Source organism: Eschscholzia californica, unplaced genomic scaffold, assembly GCF_041429995.1.
Source record: "Eschscholzia californica isolate CP2 unplaced genomic scaffold, dmEscCali1.0.p SCAF_1, whole genome shotgun sequence".
Classification (NCBI taxonomy): Eukaryota; Viridiplantae; Streptophyta; class Magnoliopsida; order Ranunculales; family Papaveraceae; genus Eschscholzia; species Eschscholzia californica.
The window spans coordinates 80,103,187-80,121,537 of NW_028238198.1; the positions used below are offsets into that span (position 1 = coordinate 80,103,187).

The 18,351-nt window shown below is 36.4% G+C and overlaps 2 protein-coding genes across 2 annotated transcripts; both read left to right on the forward strand.

Moving 5' to 3' along the window:
* Positions 1–9,821: 9,821 nt before the first annotated feature.
* Positions 9,822–10,559, forward strand: LOC147569688 (uncharacterized). The gene has a single exon (XM_086663184.1). The coding sequence runs from the start codon at positions 9,822–9,824 to the stop codon at positions 10,557–10,559; it is 738 nt and encodes a 245-aa protein (XP_086519310.1).
* Positions 10,560–13,490: 2,931 nt separating this feature from the next.
* Positions 13,491–14,018, forward strand: LOC147569689 (secreted RxLR effector protein 161-like). The gene has a single exon (XM_086663196.1). The coding sequence runs from the start codon at positions 13,491–13,493 to the stop codon at positions 14,016–14,018; it is 528 nt and encodes a 175-aa protein (XP_086519322.1).
* Positions 14,019–18,351: the final 4,333 nt, after the last annotated feature.

The following is an 18,351-nucleotide window of genomic DNA, read 5'->3' on the forward strand; positions in this document are numbered from 1 at the left end:
ACCGATCCATTTGCAACCAAATCCCTAACGTAATGGAAGTCGACTTCAATGTGCTTCGTCCTGGCATGGAAAATAGGGTTAGAAGCAAGGTATTTTGTGCTGATGTTGTCGCAAAAGAGATGAAAAGGTCGATTCAGAGGAAGACGTATTTCGTCCATAAGGTATGATAACCACACCAACTCTGTAGCTGTATTAGATAATGATTTCTACTCGGCCTCTGTAGATGATTTTGCTACTGTGGCTTGCTTCTTTGAACTCCAAGAAATAAGACTCGACCCTAAGAAAATACAATAACCCCCTGTTGATTTCCTCGAGTCAGGGCATCCAACCCAGTCTGAATCTGAATAGGCAGTAAATGTAGTAAGATCTCCTCTGGACAGAGTAATTCCAAACCCCATTGAACCTTTTAAGTATCTCAAGATCTTTTTTACTACTACTAAATGTACTGTTGTGGGTTTGTGCATGAACTGAGCCGTGTAATTGACTGCAAAGGACACATCTGGTCGAGTGAGAGTAAGGTATTGCAAGGCTCCCACAAGACTTCTGTATTCAGTGGGGTTTGGGAGCTCATCACCCTCTGTAAGTGAAACCCTTTTTCCACTAGAAACTGGTAATTTTGATGGCTTTGAATCAAGTAAATTTGATTTCTGAAGGAGTTGTATTGTATACTTATTCTGTGTTAGAAGTAGTTGCCCTTTGGTTGAATCAGTAGATACTTCAATCCCCAAAAAATAAGATAATGGTCCCAAATCCTTCATTTTGAAGTTCTTGCTTAAGTCACTGATAAGAGTGGTAATATGAGAAGTTGAGCTTCCAGTCAAAATGATATCATCAACATATAGTAGTAATATCATTGTTGTAGATGCCTGATGATATGTAAACATTGAATGATCTGACTGACTCTTTTGAAACCCATAAGTCAGAAGGAAAGATGCAAATTTGTTGAACCATGCTCTTGGAGCCTGTTTAAGACCATATAGAGCCTTATAGAGGTGACACACAAGTTTCTCTGTTCCTGGTTTAACAAAACCAGGTGGTTGAATCATGAATACATCTTCATCTAAAACTCCATGCAAGAAAGCATTGGAGACATCAAGTTGCTTTATTTGCCAGCCTTTTGTGATAGCTATAGTAAGAATCAGTCTAATAGTATTTTCTTTAACCACTGGACTGAAAGTGTCATCATAGTCAACCCCCTCTTGTTGATGAAACCCCTTTGCTACAAGTCTTGCTTTATATCTCTCAATAGTTCCATCACTCTTTTGCTTTATTTTGAACACCCACTTGCACCCAAGTACATTCATATTATATTGATAAGGAACTAAAGACCATGTTTGATTATCAATTAGAGCTTGATACTCCTCATTCATGGCTTGAACCCATGCAGTATGCTTAGCTGCTTCCTTATAACTTGATGGTTCAGAGGGTAATTGTAATATAGACAAATAAAAAACATTTAATGTGTGAGGGGATGTATAATGGGCCACAAAATCAGTAGGTAGCTGTTTACTTTTGATAATTCCATTCCTGCCTCTTGTTGTAATCTGATTTGGCTGTGTAGAGTGTAATGGTACTATTGATGCTGCTGGTGTGCTAGTAGAGTTACTAGTAATGCCCTCATCATGTGAAGCCAGACATCTAGAGACTGAGTTAGTTGGTGAACTAATAGAGATATTAGGTGTCCCTAATTCATTAGCCCTAGTTAAAGGTTTATCAATAGGAGGCAGTTGTAATGAAATATGTGGCTTTATTATCTGATCACCACTAGACATACTGTTGTTGAGGTTGACATAAGGAAAATTGTCTTCTTCAAAGGTAACATGTCTAGACATATAGAGTCTTTTTGTTAAAGGGTCATAGCATCTATAACCCTTGTGTTCATTGCTATAACCTAGAAACACACATTGGACACTTTTTGGACTAAGTTTGTCTTTTCTAAGTTCTCATAGATGTGGATAACAAGCACATCCAAATATTTTCAGAGATAAATACTTAGGAGAATGATGAAAAAGTGTCTCATATGGTGTATTGCCTTATAGAGTTTTTGTGGGAAGTCTATTTATGATATAGACTGCAGTAGAAAAGGCATCAAACCATAATTGCTTTGGTAAAGAGCAATGAAAAGAAAGAGTATTACCTAGTTCTGTGATATGTCTATGTTTCCTCTCAGCCTTTCCATTTTGTTGTGGAGTATAAGGACATGAACACCTGAAAAGAATACCACATTTGTCCAAGAATTTTCTGAATTCACCATTCTTGAATTCTGGTGCCCCATCTGACTGGAAATAAACAATCTTTTCCTTAAGAAGATTTTCATTTGTAGCTTTGAAGTGACTGAAGCATTTTAGGCTGTCAGACCTGAGTTTCATTGCATAGATCCAACTATATTTGCTGAAGTCATCAAGAAAAAGTATATAATATCTTGCACCATTTGGAGTGTTAACAGGGGCTGGTCCCCAAATATCACAGTGGACCAAATATAAGGGTGTATTTGTAGTGGTAGAAGAATTATCAAAAGGCAAACACTTGCTTTTACCTAATTCACAAGACTTACAAAAAGTCTTATCAATTTGAGTAGATAATTCAATTTTGTGTTCTTCTTGGAGTTGTTTTATAACACCACTGTGAGCATGTCTTAATCTAGCATGCCATATATGATACTGTGATGTTGTCTGAGATAAAAGGGCAGAATTTACTCTATGTTGGAACACCACATTGTGAACTTCTATTGGATATAGATTGTTTTTGACTGGTCCCTCTGCTAGGATTTGTTTTGAGTGAATATCCTTTATAGTATAGCCCCATGGTAAAAATTCAACTGAGCAGGAATTGTCCTTAGTAAACTTTGATATAGACAACAGATTTCTTTTTAGGTGAGGAACACATAAAACCTTACTTAGTTCAAAATCATGAGTAGAGGTAGACAATTTTGACATACCAGTGCTAGAAATAGGCAAAAATTTGCCACTGCCCACCATAACTGCATCTGACCCAGTATAGGGATGAATAAGAGTAAGATTATCTTCACTATGAGTCATATGACTACTGGCTCCTGTGTCAGCCAACCAAGATTTATCCTTGGTTGAAGAGTCTGTAGAAACATAGCATTCTTCATCATTTGTTTCACAATCATAAAATATTTCATCATGTAAGTCTGTTGTCATAATAGCTGTATAGCATTCCTGAAAATCATCACCATCACTGTTATAATGTGTTAGAACAACATTATTACACTCCAGCATACCCTCTTCTTCATAAGGGTAAGGCTTGATTTCTGCACTTTCATCATTATTACATTCAACTATGTCTTCTTGAGGATTATATGATTCAGTGTGATAACTAGGGTAGTTTCTGTTTGGCTTATACCTGAAATAGCACACACCTGGTGTGTGTCCCCATCTTTTACAGAGACCACATGGGACTGAGGAGAAATCAAAATCCTCAGCCTTTTGACCTTTTAATTGATTATTCATGGAAGAATTTCCCTTAGGAGGAGAACCATCTCTTTTAGCATAGGCCTGATTTTTATAATAAGATGGAGAAGGTTTATTTGGCTGTCTTATAGGTTGTCTTGAATTATATCTCTTAACATAGTAAGCTTCTTGATCAGTTTCTTTTTGAATTAGCCACTGCTCATGTTGAATAAGCCTTGACTTTAGATGGGCTAATGTTAGTTGCTCATTATTTGCCCTAATAGCTATGATGAACTGATCATATTCAGAATTTAAACCATGTAATGCCATCCTTACAAGTTCAGACTCACTGATTTTATCATGAACTGCTGTAAGAGAATCAGCAAGAAGTTTCAATTCCCTGAGATATTCAGCAATAGATGCATTTCCCTTCTTAATATTCTGTAATTTCCTTCTAAGTTGATCTTTTTTTGATTCTAGACCCTCATTGTTGGTAAGATCTAAGTAATCCCATATGTCTTTTGCAGTCTTTAAACCATAAGTGTCAAAATATACAGATTTTGACAAAGTACTTTTGATGTAGGATCTTACAAAACTTTCTTTTGTTCTCCAAATTAAAAAATCTGGGTTTACTTGTTCTACACCATGAATGATCGTAAGTTGTGGGGGTTCTTCTATGGTACCATTCACAAACCCTATCAATTCATAGGTTCCAAGTAGTGTTTCAACTTGGTCTTTCCACATTAAATAATTACTATCATCTAGCTTTTCTGTGATAAAGCTAGTTACAGAAGAGATAGGTGGAAGATTACCTTGAAAAGTAGCTGCCATGATAAGAAATGAAGAGATGATTAAAGAACCAGGAGAAAGCTGGAAGATGAGTCTGAAAATGCAGTAAGTGATTCCAATCACTTACTTTGTAGCTTGAATTTGATCTTTATTATCTATTTTTGATCTTTGTTGTCTGAATTTGATATAGTCTTTGAGTATTGATCCATTTTAACTGAATTTTGATCTTTGTTGTTTGTTTTGCGAGATTGTGGACTGATTGTTCTTGAGTTGATGAGCAGAAAACCTAGCTATGGATCTTTAAAACCTAACTGATACCATGTAAGAAGAAGCTCTCAACTCTATTTTATTTCAATAATGTTCTTGACTTTACAATTCTCTTTATATAGAGAGAGATTAGAAAAGAAAGAGTAAAACAGTTACAAAATAACAGAAACTAAAAAACAGAAAACTGAATTGAAAAACAATAAAGTTGTTAACAAATTTTCTTGTTTCTATTTCAGATGATGGTGGCCTTTAGACAGAAATAGAAGCTGCCTGTAGACAAGTCTTGGAGAAGTCATTTTGGGCTGGTCCTGTTGACTGAGCTTGGTCAATATTTGTTGACACATATGACCAATACATGTTGACCATATATAAACTCAAGTGTTGCCCTAATCTACTCTTTATCGTCTTACCAGGAAACCCCAGTTTCCACACATAGTATTAGAAGTACCACTTTCCAAAAAACTGTTTTGGGTAAGTTATAACATCTCAAAACACATGAATCAACAACTTAAATAAATGTACAAGCTAGATCCCTTCCACTGAAAGATAGTTCCATTGTGATTTTCATAGTTAAACTATAAAAGTGAAGATACACATTGATAAAGCTAAAAACATAATTTAAACCTACCAATCCATTGAACAGACGTAAATTAAAAAAAATACAAAAATAATGATTTTAAATATTTAACCGGAAGAAGCTTAATTAACCTAATTAGCAAACAAAATAGTGACTGTGAGGATGAACTCAAAATGTAAACGAAGACAAAGATAGAGAGAGAAGAAAAGTTAGAGAGATAAATACCGGTAATCTTCGCTTCAACACGATCAACGAAAAATTAGCTTTCTTCGGATCCTTGCTACCACTATTAATAGCCAAACTGAAACATCAAAACCTAATCTAATCACCTAACAAAAAAAGAGATTTCTAACCATGAGTAATTTACACAGAAATTATTATGTCTCACGTTTGATTTAAGTATATGAGGGATCCGAAGAGAGAACACAAGGACGCCAGGTATACTTAATGGAATGTAACGACTAAAATTTAACAGGGGAGAGAACATGAAGCCACACCTAATGGAATATAACGGTTGAACTTTAAAATAAATGAACGTATTCTTAAATTTTAAGGTCTGGGATTTAAAAGACATGATATGGACGGTAAGATTTGTCTTAGGGAGGCTTTAATTGTAAGACAATTAATGGGAAAATATGTTAATATATATATATATATATATATAGGATTTAATTGTAGGGCAATTAATGGGAAGATTAAATCTCCAGGTTGAGTCCACCACCCTTTGGTGTAACGGATGGACACCCCTCTTAAGACCATGAGGTCGTGGGATCGAGTCTCGGTGGAAGCAGTTGCCATCAAGATTTATCCTATGTAATTTAGGCTATGAATAATGTAATAATTTGTCGGGCTTTAGGCCTCTTCGTTGTCGGGCTTTAGGCCTCTCTCATTCTCAGTTTAAAGTAGGCGGTTATCGTGCTCATTACATCTCCATGATGCATCAATGCCTTGTAACGACTAACGTACACCGTAGTCGAATTCTCAAAAAAAAAAAAAAAATCTCCAGGTTGAGATTTATAGAGTGTTTGTGTTTTGTAACATAAGTCTAAAGAGAGGGTGAACAAAATACAAATCTTATGGGTAGGTAATACATCTAATGGTTAAAATTAAAGATCAAATAGAACAAACGGCTGGATTTGTTTTTCGGTTTACTGAAACCTATTATAACTCATTAAATAGCCAATATTATTAGCAATAAATTAGAGTTATGCATGTATTATTTATTTTGTTAATCTTAAACAAATAGAGGGTCAAGATTTATCATGGGATAACGAGCGTCTAGATTAATCTTAAACAAATAGAGGGTCAAGATTTATCATGGAATAACGGACGCTAGATTTATCTTTAGTTTGTCTTTGGTTTGTCCCAGTCAGCACTCATCATCCTATATTATATAATAGATGCTTAAACGATCATTTTTCAGTCGAAATAAAGATTTAGTCCTCTGATCAACAAATAAATGGTCTTGATTCACCGTCAAAAGGACGAAGCCATAAGTTGCAAGAAAGATCGAAATATCAAATTCGCACATGTAGGGAAATCTTTCGTGTACATACTATTTGTGGGATGACTTTTCGCTTGTCATCTTTAGTTCCACCTTTCTTTGTTAGAACTATAAGATGTGCATACCTTGGACCACCACTATTCTTAGCGATGGAGCATCGGTGTGGGAGGCACAACCGTTACTACGAAAATGTTTGCCACCTCGAGGATCTTGATCCTTTCTCTACATGGACTCATTTTGTGATTGAATGAAGAACTGTGTATTTATCAATGAGATTACAATGACTATTTATAATAGTCTTAATACTCTTATTAGAGTATACACAATATTCTAAGTATGGTTACATGGAATGATATGTATGGATACAAGAATATCTTAGATATATTTCCTAATATGATAATATATTCTTTATTTGCTATTATCCTCCCTCAAGGTGGAAGTGCTGGGAACGAATTTTCAACAACAAACCTGACTATGCCTTTTTGAAAGCCTTCGGTTGTTCGTGTTTTCCTTGGTTGCGTCCTTATTCATCTTCCAAACTTGCTCCAAGAAGTTTAGAATGTGTTTTCGTAGGGTACAGTAGCTCTCATAAAGGTTTTAGATGTCTTCATCCCTCAAGTGGAAGAGTATACATTTCTAGACATGTAATATTCAATGAGGATCAATTTCCTTACCTTGATCTCCTGAAATGGTCATCTCCTGCAACTTCTATTTTAACTCCACCCTTGTTTCCCACTCCTTTTCCGTTGCTCAATAGAAACACTGCTAATCCCACGACTAATTCATCAGCTTCACAACAAGTTACTTCCATAAATCAAAGTCCCACTGCACCAACGGCTACTAACTCAGCTTTACAGCAAGAAATTTCAGCTTCCAATATTCATCCTATGGTCACCCGAGGGAAAGCAGGTATTTTTAAACCTAAAATGTTACTTTCTACTAAATATCCTCTTCCTACTGCTCTTCTTATCAGTTCAACTTCTACACCCACTTGTTACTCTCAAGCATGTAAAGACTCCAATTGGAAAGATGCTATGGCTTCTGATACCATGATTGAATGAAGAATTGTGTATTTATCAATGAGATTACAATGACTATTTATAATAGTCTTAATACTCTTATTAGAGTATACACAATATTCTAAGTATGGTTACATGGAATGATATGTATGGATACAAGAATATCTTAGATATATTTCCTAATATGATAATATATTCTTTATTTGCTATATGAGAATAGTCCCACATGGGAAAATGGGTAACTAGCAACCAAGAATATAAAGTATAGGTCCTCCCCACTCATTGCCAATTGGTTTTGAGTTGGATGACCATAAACTTAACATGGTATCAGAGCTACGCCCACACGAGATAGGATTAAAAGTCACGCGTGTTCCACGTCACCCGTAAAGAAAAAAAACACACGTGTTAGGCTCAAAGAACGCCACACGTGAGGGGGCGTGTGAGAATAGTCCCACATAGGGAAATGGGTAACTAGCAACCAAGAATATAAAGTATAGGTCCTCCCCCACTCATTGCCAATTGGTTTTGAGTTGGATGACCATAAACTTAACATTTTGAACAATCGTCCCAGACCAACAGAATCACTATACGGAAACTCTCTTCTTACCTGTTTACATCACCACAAATTCAAACTTTCAAAACACCTTCATGTCACTCTTGATCCACTTACCAATACTCTCGTTCCCCTTTGGGTTGAATGTCATGTTCGAAAAGTTGGAAATAGAGACTAATCGGCCGACCCGGACCTAGCTAGCAGGTGGGATGATAACGAGACCAGTCGGATTTCATCAGTTAAACTTAAAGTATAAATATATATATATATATATATATATAATTACATATATTATTATATTACATATATTATTATATTACATATATTGTTATATTATATATACGTATATTATTATATTATAGAAGTTAGAGAACAAAATCAGTCCATAAGCTCATATTATATCAATTATATACATGTTTTATACATTAGAAATATAAAACTATAAAGAAAATCAACTAACTATATCAAGTTAGAGAGCAAAATCAGTCCATAAAGGGTTAATTCTGTTTTGGCCCCCAATTTGTGACCAACTGACCGTTTTCACTCCCATAAGTGTCTGACAGTTCGTTTTAGCCCCCAGTTGTGGCTGGCTGGTCGTTTTAGCCACCAATCTTTGTCTGACATACCCATTTGCCCTTGTGACATTTTTGTAAATTCTTTTATTTTTTCTTTTTATTAAGTTTTTTTTGTTTTTCTTATTATATCTTTATTTCTTCGTCAATCTATCTTCTTGGCATTCTCTCTCCGACATTCTCTTCCCTTTCTCTCTTTCTTTCTTTCTTTCGGTCTTCCATCTTTACCACCACCATATTTATCCACCATCACCATGTCGTGCCAATTTGGATGTTAAGCACGAAGATCTATTAAAATTCAGAGCTTGGACAGATCGCTGCCACCACTAGTGTAATGCCACCACTTAGGGTTTTCAACCTTTGAGGGTTATGGTGGCAATAATTATTTGCACCATGAGTTGAAACCATAGTATTAAGGGTAACAGCATGAGCTACCCGACCCGGCTGGATCTCACCGATCCAGTCGGTTAGTATTAGGGTTTTAGGATAGTTATTAGATAACTATCATATCTATTTTATTTGTATCCTAGTTTGTATAGCATTAGGATTCCTATTTGTATAGGATTAGGATTTCAATTTGTGTATAAATACATGTACAATGATGTTCAATAATATACAAGAAATATTTTACCAAGCTTTTCTCCCACTCGCTCTCTATACTATTCGATCCATCTCTCTCTCGATCATTCAAGATCGATATTTCACAAGGTATAAGAGCAAGATTTATTATTCAATCGCTGGTTTAATATTTTTTTTTCTCTCTATCTACAGGGGCGGAACCAGGATTTCATGCTAGACAGGGCAGGCCTATAGTCTTCGTAATATGTATGGGCTTACAAGATACAACACAACCACAAGACAATTTTTTAAGGACATCCGACTTTTTACATTCATCTTACAAGATAATAACTACATACTCAATGATATACCCGAGCAAAATTGGATTTTCTCTATCAATTGGTCCCTTAATTTAGGTCCATTAGTAGTTTGAAACCAAAAAGAAAAATTGAAAAGAGAAAAAATAAGGCAGCAACGGGAGCCGATCCCCTGTCTTTGACATGAAATTATATAGATTTCACCATTGGAGCTACAACTACTGTAATGAATACTTAGAGCTTGATTTAGATATGTGGAGATCAGGTCGGGCAACTGCCCAACCTGGTCTCCACATAGTTCCGCCCTTGTCTATCTTCATGGCTTCCTCTCATGAAACTTCTTCGGAAATTATGCCAACCTCTTCGAATGCTATCTTTGATGTTCATCATTCGGATTCTTTAACATCAATTCTCATTACCCCACTTTTGAGCGGAGATAACTATGCCTCCTGGTCTCGTGGGATGAACATGGCCTTACGGGCTAAAGATAAATTCGGTTTTGTCGACGGAACAATACTTAAACCCTCTTCTCCCACCGACTTTCATGTATCGGGAAGTTGCAATGATTTAGTCGCAAGTTGGTTGGTTAATTCAGTCACTCCAGACATTCGACAATCAATTCTCCATGATGAATCTGCTGCTGTTATTTGGCAAAACCTCTACGAACGGTTCCATCAAACTAATGCACCTAAAGTATTCCAACTTAAGCGTGTTATTTCCTCCCTTAAGCAGGATGGGATGGATGTCTCTACCTATTTCACGAAGCTGAAAATGCTTCAAGATGAATTACAGTCACTTTTGGTTCTCGAACCTTGTCTTTGTGGTCAAGGAAAGTCAATACTTGATCGCACCAATCAAGATCGGGCAATGGAGTTTCTCCAAGGTCTTCATGACCGTTTTTTAGCTATTCGAAGCCAGATTCTCTTAATGGACCCCTTTCCATCTCTCTTGAAGATACACAGTTTGGTTAAACAAGAGGAGACTCAATAAACGATCATGCATGAGACCTCTCAAAATACCGAAGCCGCGACTCTTGCAGTATCTCGATTTGACTCGTCTTGGTCCGACAAGGTTGATCGTTCCGAGAAACCGCGTCAAAAGAGACCTCGTCCATTCTGTGACCATTGTCAGGTCCATGGTCACCAACGTTCAACCTGTTACAAGCTTCACGGTTATCCACCGAGAAACCGAAACAGTCCTCTTACCGGTTCGGTTTCTCATCCGAGTGAAGCGGCGATGCCTTTAGCCACTACTATGAGTCAGGAACAATTTGATTTTCTTAATACACTCCTGGATCAGCAACGTTCTCAAGAAGCCCACCCGAACAACACTAGTACCAACGCTGCTGTAGGCACCTCCAAGGACCCGTCCATCAATCTCGCTCGCAGGTACTTTATTCGGTGACCCATCTACTTTTCTTGATCCGAAGATCAATCTAGCAGGTACACTCTTTTCCCCTTCACCTTGGGTTGTTAATTCAGGGGCAGCCAAGCATATTTGCTTCTCCCTTTCCTTTTTTTCTAACTATGTCATCGCCCCTCCGACATATTTTGTCCGATTGCCGGATGGGTCTCGTTGCCGTGTGTTTCATATCGAACGGTGTCTTTCAATGATAAATTAGTTTTGTCGAATGTTCTGCGCATTCCTACGTTTAAGTTCAACTTAATCTCTGTCTCCCAAATTACCAAATCATTTTCCATTGATGTTACATTCAATTCTTCCTCGTGTGTCTTTCAGGGCCAAATGACAAATCGGACGATTGGAATTGGTGATCAGCTCGAGGGCCTATACTTTCTCCGAATAGAGCCAAAGATTTTTTCTATTTCAGTATCTAGTAGTTTCAATAATTTCGATGTTTGGCATTAGCGTCTTGGCCACCCATCATTTGATCGTTTTAAGTTTATTTTAGACAAGTTTCCATGTATTAATTCAAAATTAGTTGATAATAAAAGTGCGTGTTTTATTTGTCCGTTGTCTAAACAACCCCGACTACCTTTTCAGCGCAGTCCTTCTCGCTCTTGAATTAATACATGCCGATTTTTGGGGACCCTTCTCTATCCCCTCTCATTCTGGGTGTCGTTTCTTTGTCACATTGGGTGATGACTACTCTCGATGTACATGGGTGTTTCTCATGCACTCTAAATCAGACACCAAACGACTGTTGTCTAACTTTTATAACTATATCAATACTCAACTACGTCTCAAAATATCTTCAGTTCAATCAGGCTCCGGAGGTCCTCCAAAAATTTCGTTCCGATAATGGTTCGAAATTCATGTCTCACGACTTACATCGTTGGTTTCATGATCTTGGTATTCTCCACCAACGAAGTTGTCCGTACACCCCCAACAAAATGGGATGGTTGAAAGAAAACATAGACACATATTAGATGTGACCCGTTCCCTTAGGCTTCAGGCCAATCTCACTCTTTCCTTTTGGGGAGAGTGCGTTCTCACGACAGTTTATTTGATTAATAAACTCCCAACTCCTCTTTTACATAGAAAATCTCCCCATGAAACTCTTCTAGGATTTCCTCCCACCATTGACCATCTTCGGGTTTTTAGTTGTCGTTGTTTTGCTCACATCAACAATATCAAATCTAAGTTCGATTCTCGAACGATTCCGGGAATTTTCGTCGGATACCCGCATGGGCAAAAAGGGTATCGTGTCTACGGCCCTTATTCAAATAAAATATTCATGTCTCGTCATGTGACTTTCTTTGAGAACGTTTTCCCAATGCACAATCCTTCTCCGCCTTCTTCGGTCAATCGACCATTCGTCTCAATACCGGATGATGGTACCTTTCGGTTTTCTCCGGATGCGACCACTCTCCTCCCTTCGTCACAAGGGTGCCTCAATCCAATCTCGCCCGATGGGCCTCCTCCTACCGCGACCGCGCCCTTATCTGGGGGCGCCCCAATCTCGTTTCGCCCGCTGGACCACTTTCTCCCTCGAGTGCGCCCGTAACGTCAGGCCCACACCGGTTCCTTCCATACTTGTTGCCACTACAAGCATTCCCGCCATCACCCTTCCCGCTGATGCCCACAGAGATACTCCCGTCGGCCCGCTCGGAGATTTTGAAGGCGCCCTCGCTGCCATCCAAACAGCAGCTCGGCCACAACGGACTCACCGCCGACCTTCACACCTAGACGACTATGTGTGCAATCAAATATCCATTCCATTCTCTGATTCTCCTAGTTCAGTCCGTCAACCACTATCTCACTGTCTCTCGGTCTCCAATTTCTCAGACTCTCATCAGATTTTTCTTACGTCTATTATATCGACGTCCGAGCCAAAATCATTCAAAGAAGCTATGACTTCTCCTTATTGGCGTGAAGCCATGTCTCAAGAAATCAAGGCGTTGGAATCCAATGAGACCTGGACTCTCACGTCCCTCCCTCCTAGTAAGAAATCCATTGGTTGTAAATGGGTGTATAAGATAAAATTCAAATCCGACGGATCAGTTGACCGTTATAAGGCTCGTTTGGTAGCAAAAGGCTACACTCAGATAGGGGGACTTGATTATCACGATACTTTCGCTCAGTTGCAAAACTAGTTACAGTACGAGTTCTGCTCTCTATCGCGACCATTAACAAATACTGCACTTATTGTTTATGTAGATGACATGATAGTAACATGCAACGATCTAGAAGAAATGAAGGCTTTGCAAGGATACTTATCCAAGGAATTAGAAATGAAAGACTTGGGCTCTTTGAAATGCTTTCTGGGAATTGAAGTCTCTCGTTGTGATAAAGGAATATTTTTATCCCAAAGAAAGTATGCATTAGATCTATTACAAACATGTATGAATGTCGGCCAACCAGTGGACACTCGATCCATTAGAAGAAAATAAAAAATTGTGTATTGAGACAAATCAAGTGTCAGTAGGCAGAGGGAGATATCAACGACTTGTTGGAAGAATAATGTATCTCGAGCACACAAGACCTGATCTGGCATATGCTTTAAGTGTAGTTAGTCAATTCATGCATAATCCAAGAGAACAACATATGAGTGTTGTTATGCGAATTTTGAGGTATCTTAAATCTGCTTTGGGTAAAAGAATTTTATTCTCTAACAATACAAATAAAATAGATATCAAAATTTACACTGACGCTGACTGGGCAGGAGCAGTTGATGACAAAATATCAACTTCAGGATATTTCTCTTTCGTAGGAGGAAATTTAGTAACATGGAGAATCAAGAAACAAGATGTTGTTGCACGTTCTAGTGCGGAATCAGAACATAGAGGAATGGCTTTAGGTATTTGCAAAACATTATGCTTGAAACATCTCTTACAGGATTTAGGATACCCTCTAGAAGATCCTATCCGACTTTATTGTGACAACAAAGCAAAATGTGATATAGCTCATAATCTGGTTCAACATGATATAACCAAACATGTCGAGGTTATAGGTTCTTCATCAAAGAAAAACTTGATGAAAGGACGGTAGAACTTCCAAAGATTCGACCAAGTACCAACTATCTGATATACTCACCAAAAGCGTATCTAATCAAGTGCTCAAAAGTTTTTTGACAAGTTCTACATGTGTGATATATATGCGCCAACTTGAGGAGGAATGTTGACGTTTGTTACTAAAATCAAGAGTATATAGTAATTGATTCATTATAATATATTCTTGATATCTTTGCTCACAAATCACAAATATATTATCGCATTATTTGTTACTAGATTTATTTTTCTCAATTAAAGATATAACTATGCTATATAAGAATTGTAATAGTTCACATAGAAATACAACACAATAAATAATATTCTTCTCTTTTTTCTCTTCCTTTCTTTTATTCGTGTTTAAACAAGAAATTTACCCTTCCAACTTCTGCATAAAAATCTTTTTTTAAAGGTAGCTGGCCGGAAGGGGAGGGGTAATGACGTGGAACTAAAGTTTTAACATAATTTGGGAATTAATTCCACTTTAGTTCCTATTTCTAGAAAAAAAATCGTTTTTAGGCTTAGAGGCTAAATCGGGTTGTCATATACTTACGGAGTCCAAAACGGCAAATTGATCACCAATTGGGGCCAAAATGGAATTAACCCTTAGAAAAAATAGAATAAGAAATGCTAGCTTTCAAACAACCACAAAATGAGATCAGATACCAGATTTTGACCGTACAAATTATCAAAAGATGCAACATATCCCAAAGAAAACAAAAACAAGATGAAAATATATAAAAATCTTAAATAAGTAAAATGTTGGGTTAAGTGATTCATTGAGCTCGAGCTCATACCGTGAATATTAGGAGGGTGTGATGTATGTGGGTTGTTGACAGCTTGCATTCACACATAACAGTTATAGGAATTTTTGAAATTATGGAATAAGGCTTGTCAATCAACTTAATTACAAATTGCCATTGTCTTTAAACTCAGCACACACACGATGTTCTTTCCATCCAACTTAAACAATTAATTGGCACGAGTTCCTAAATCAACCAGTTACTTTTTTTTTTGTTCCACTTTTTGCAACATATAAATACTTCTCTATATACAATTTGGAATTTTTGTTTAATTTAGGGAGCTTTTTTTTCTTCTCATCTATTATTTTAGAGAGTTTCCTTAATAAAAATGTAATACCACATTAAATTGAAACGTAATTTTAAACTTTAATCATATCAAAAATTATTTCTTCATCTTCTTTCATTCGGACTTTCAAAGTAATTAACGGATTCGATAAACAAATTTTTTCATCTTCAAGAACATGCTTCCACAAAAAGATACGTTTCTCAACAACAAGGGTGAATCCCAACATATAACTACTGATAGTGATGAAAAAGATGATATTTACAGTACGCATGAAAGAGACGATGAATGTAAATTAGGAGATAAAATCAACGGAGAACGTGAAGATTTAGAAGGAGATGTACGAGAAAAAGACTATGATGATAGTCAGAATGAGATAAATGAATTTCGGCCATATGTTGGCATGGAAATTGAATCTCCCGATGGAGCTTACAACTTCTACAATCAATACGCATCTAATATGGGGTTTAGTGTTCGAAAGTCTTCGACCTGTAAGTCTAATCTCACCAACAAAATAATAGGTCGAAAATATTGTTGCTCGCTACAAGGATTCTACAATTCCACTACATCTGAAAATTTCAAAGATAGAAAAAAAATTCGTTCGGAGACAAGAAGGGATTGCAAAGCAATGATGTGTATAAGAAAGAGAGAAGAAACTAAATGGATAGTCTCTCAATTTGTAGAAGAGCATAACCACAATCTTGTGAGCCCAAATAAAAGACGTAAACTTCGATCACATAGGAAGATAACAGAAAGTCAAAGAGTATTGTTGAATCACATGAGTTCTTTAGTAGCTAATTAATTTTCTCAAGAATTTTATTAATACTTTGTTATACTTATTAGTCTAATTTTCTGTTAATTTTAATTTATGATTATATTTAATATTGTTAAATTTTCATGGTCTTTTTTTTCTAAATTGTTAGATGAAAAGAAAAAGAAGCTCCCTAAATTAAACAAAACTTTCAAATCGTATATAAAAAAGTATTTATATGTTGCAAAAAGTGGAACAAAAAAAAAGTAACTGGTTGATTTAGGAACTCGTGCCAATTAATTGTTTAAGTTGGATGGAAAGAAAATCGTGTGTGTGCTGAGTTTAAAGACAATGGCAATTTGTAATTAAGTTGATTGACAAGCCTAATTCCATAATTTCTAAAATTCCCATAACTGTTAGGTGTGAATGCAAGCTTTTACAAATAACCTCCAACTATGTGACCAGCTTCCTGCCTAGCCCACTTCTTTATCAAAAATACCCAGATGACCTCCTTTTTCAGATTCCGTTATAACACCGTTAACTAGTCATCATCTCTCCTATTTCGATTGATCAAGACTGTAGTAGTCATCCTACAGTTGTTGTTAGATCTTCATCTTTCCTGCTAAAAAAAAACCATTACTAATCTCTTAAGCCCAAAAATTAAGAATCTTTTTTTACCCCAAAGTAAGAATTTTCATGCTAACCCTTTTTTGTTACTCACACAGATATGAAAGCAAAACTAAACAATTAGGTTAACAAAAATACAATACATATACAACCAAAAGTGCATATTGTTATAGAGAAAGAGAAAGTAAACAGATTGAGGTGGTTTTAGGTTAAATCTATAGATATTACATACCCATTCAACTGAAAACCATTCCCACAACAAAACTTGGTTAAGAAAGCCATTACTTGGGGTTTTTTTTTCAGCTCTTCTACTTTGTTATCAGCTTGAGATTTCGCAAGTGAAACTGAAGAAGAAGAAGAGGAGTGTTTTTAGTGAAGAATTGATACGGTTTGTACTGGAGAAGACATTTTTTTTTCGATGAGATAGTGGAGAAGACATTTTGGTCCCTGAAATACGATGGCAAATGTCACCTAGTAAATACAAAGAAGAAATTGAGAGGGACGAGAGAGAGAGAGATTGTTCTTGTTTTGGTCGCTTTTTCTTTAAATGGAAATAAGTGTTCTTCACGAACATACCAGACCTAGGTCTGTTCTTGAACTCCGGCGGAGGGTTCTCCCTTCGTCGGAGTGTTTAGAGAGAGAGAGGGGATGGAAGAAAAAAAATTTAGAGAGAGGAGAGAGAAAATAATTTTTTTTTCTTGTTTGAAGGTCGCCGACCGAAAAATTGGCCGGCCGGCGACTTTCGCCGGTGAATATGATGAGGTGGCGGAAGATGAGGTGGCAGAGAGAGGAGATGAGATGGAGGAGAGAGAGATGATGACTAGTTAACGGTGTTATAACGAAATCTGAAAACGGGAGCATCCGGGTATTTTTGATAAATTAGGGGGCTAGGCAGGAAGCTGGTCACAAAGTTGGGGCTATTTGAGAAATAACCCTAAAATGTTTTTGCACTATTAGGAAATTACTGAACGAGAGAGAGAGAAGGAATAAAACAATCGATCAGAAGTCAACAATCCTCAGTTGGAGTCGTAGGAAGTTTGGTCTTCCACTTTAGAGGTTAAAGATTCGAGACATGTACACTAACAATAAAAAAACAATGGACAATTTACTTGTAATACAGAGGAAAACAACTTCTTAGATATTTTGTGTTATTTTTATATGATGTTGTTTTATGTTATTTAAAACAGATAGTATGTTATTTTCTTATTTTTTATTTTGTACTTTTTGTTACTCTCTCTTTTTTTTTTTTTTTTTTTTTTTTTTTTTTTTTTTTTTTTTGAGAATTCGACTACGGTCTACGTTAGTCATTACAAGGCATTGATGCATCATGGAGATGTAATGAGCACGATAACCGCCTAATTTAAACAGAGAATGAAAGAGGCCTAAAGCCCGACAAATTATTACATTATTCATAGCCTAAATTACATAGGATAAATCTTGATGGCAACTGCTTCCACCGAGACTCGATCCCACGACCTCATGGTCTTAAGAGGGGTGTCCATCCGTTACACCAAAGGGTGGTGGACTTTTTGTTACTCTTATTAGTTTTACTTGGTTGCATTACAAATTTGAAATTAAAAATACAAAATTCATTTTCATGCATAATTTTAGATTAAATATAAGTCTGATTTTATATGTTACCCCAAAACCAAGTCATGCCCCAAAACCAAGAGAAAAAAATATAATAACATTAAATAATATATAAAAAGTAATATATAGTAAAAATAAAATTATATGTAAAAAGATAAATCATGTCTCAAATCCAAAGATCGGTATTTATTTGTGCCTCTATCGCGACATAACCCTATCTAAAAAAAGATGACAACTACTACAACTTTAAAACAACAAATTAAGTATAAAGACATTTAAC

Excerpts from the sequence above, each read along its gene's own strand:
- LOC147569688 (XM_086663184.1), top strand. The coding sequence starts at position 9,822 with ATGTGGAGATCAGGTCGGGCAACTGCCCAACCTGGTCTCCACATAGTT.
- LOC147569689 (XM_086663196.1), top strand. The coding sequence starts at position 13,491 with ATGTATCTCGAGCACACAAGACCTGATCTGGCATATGCTTTAAGTGTA.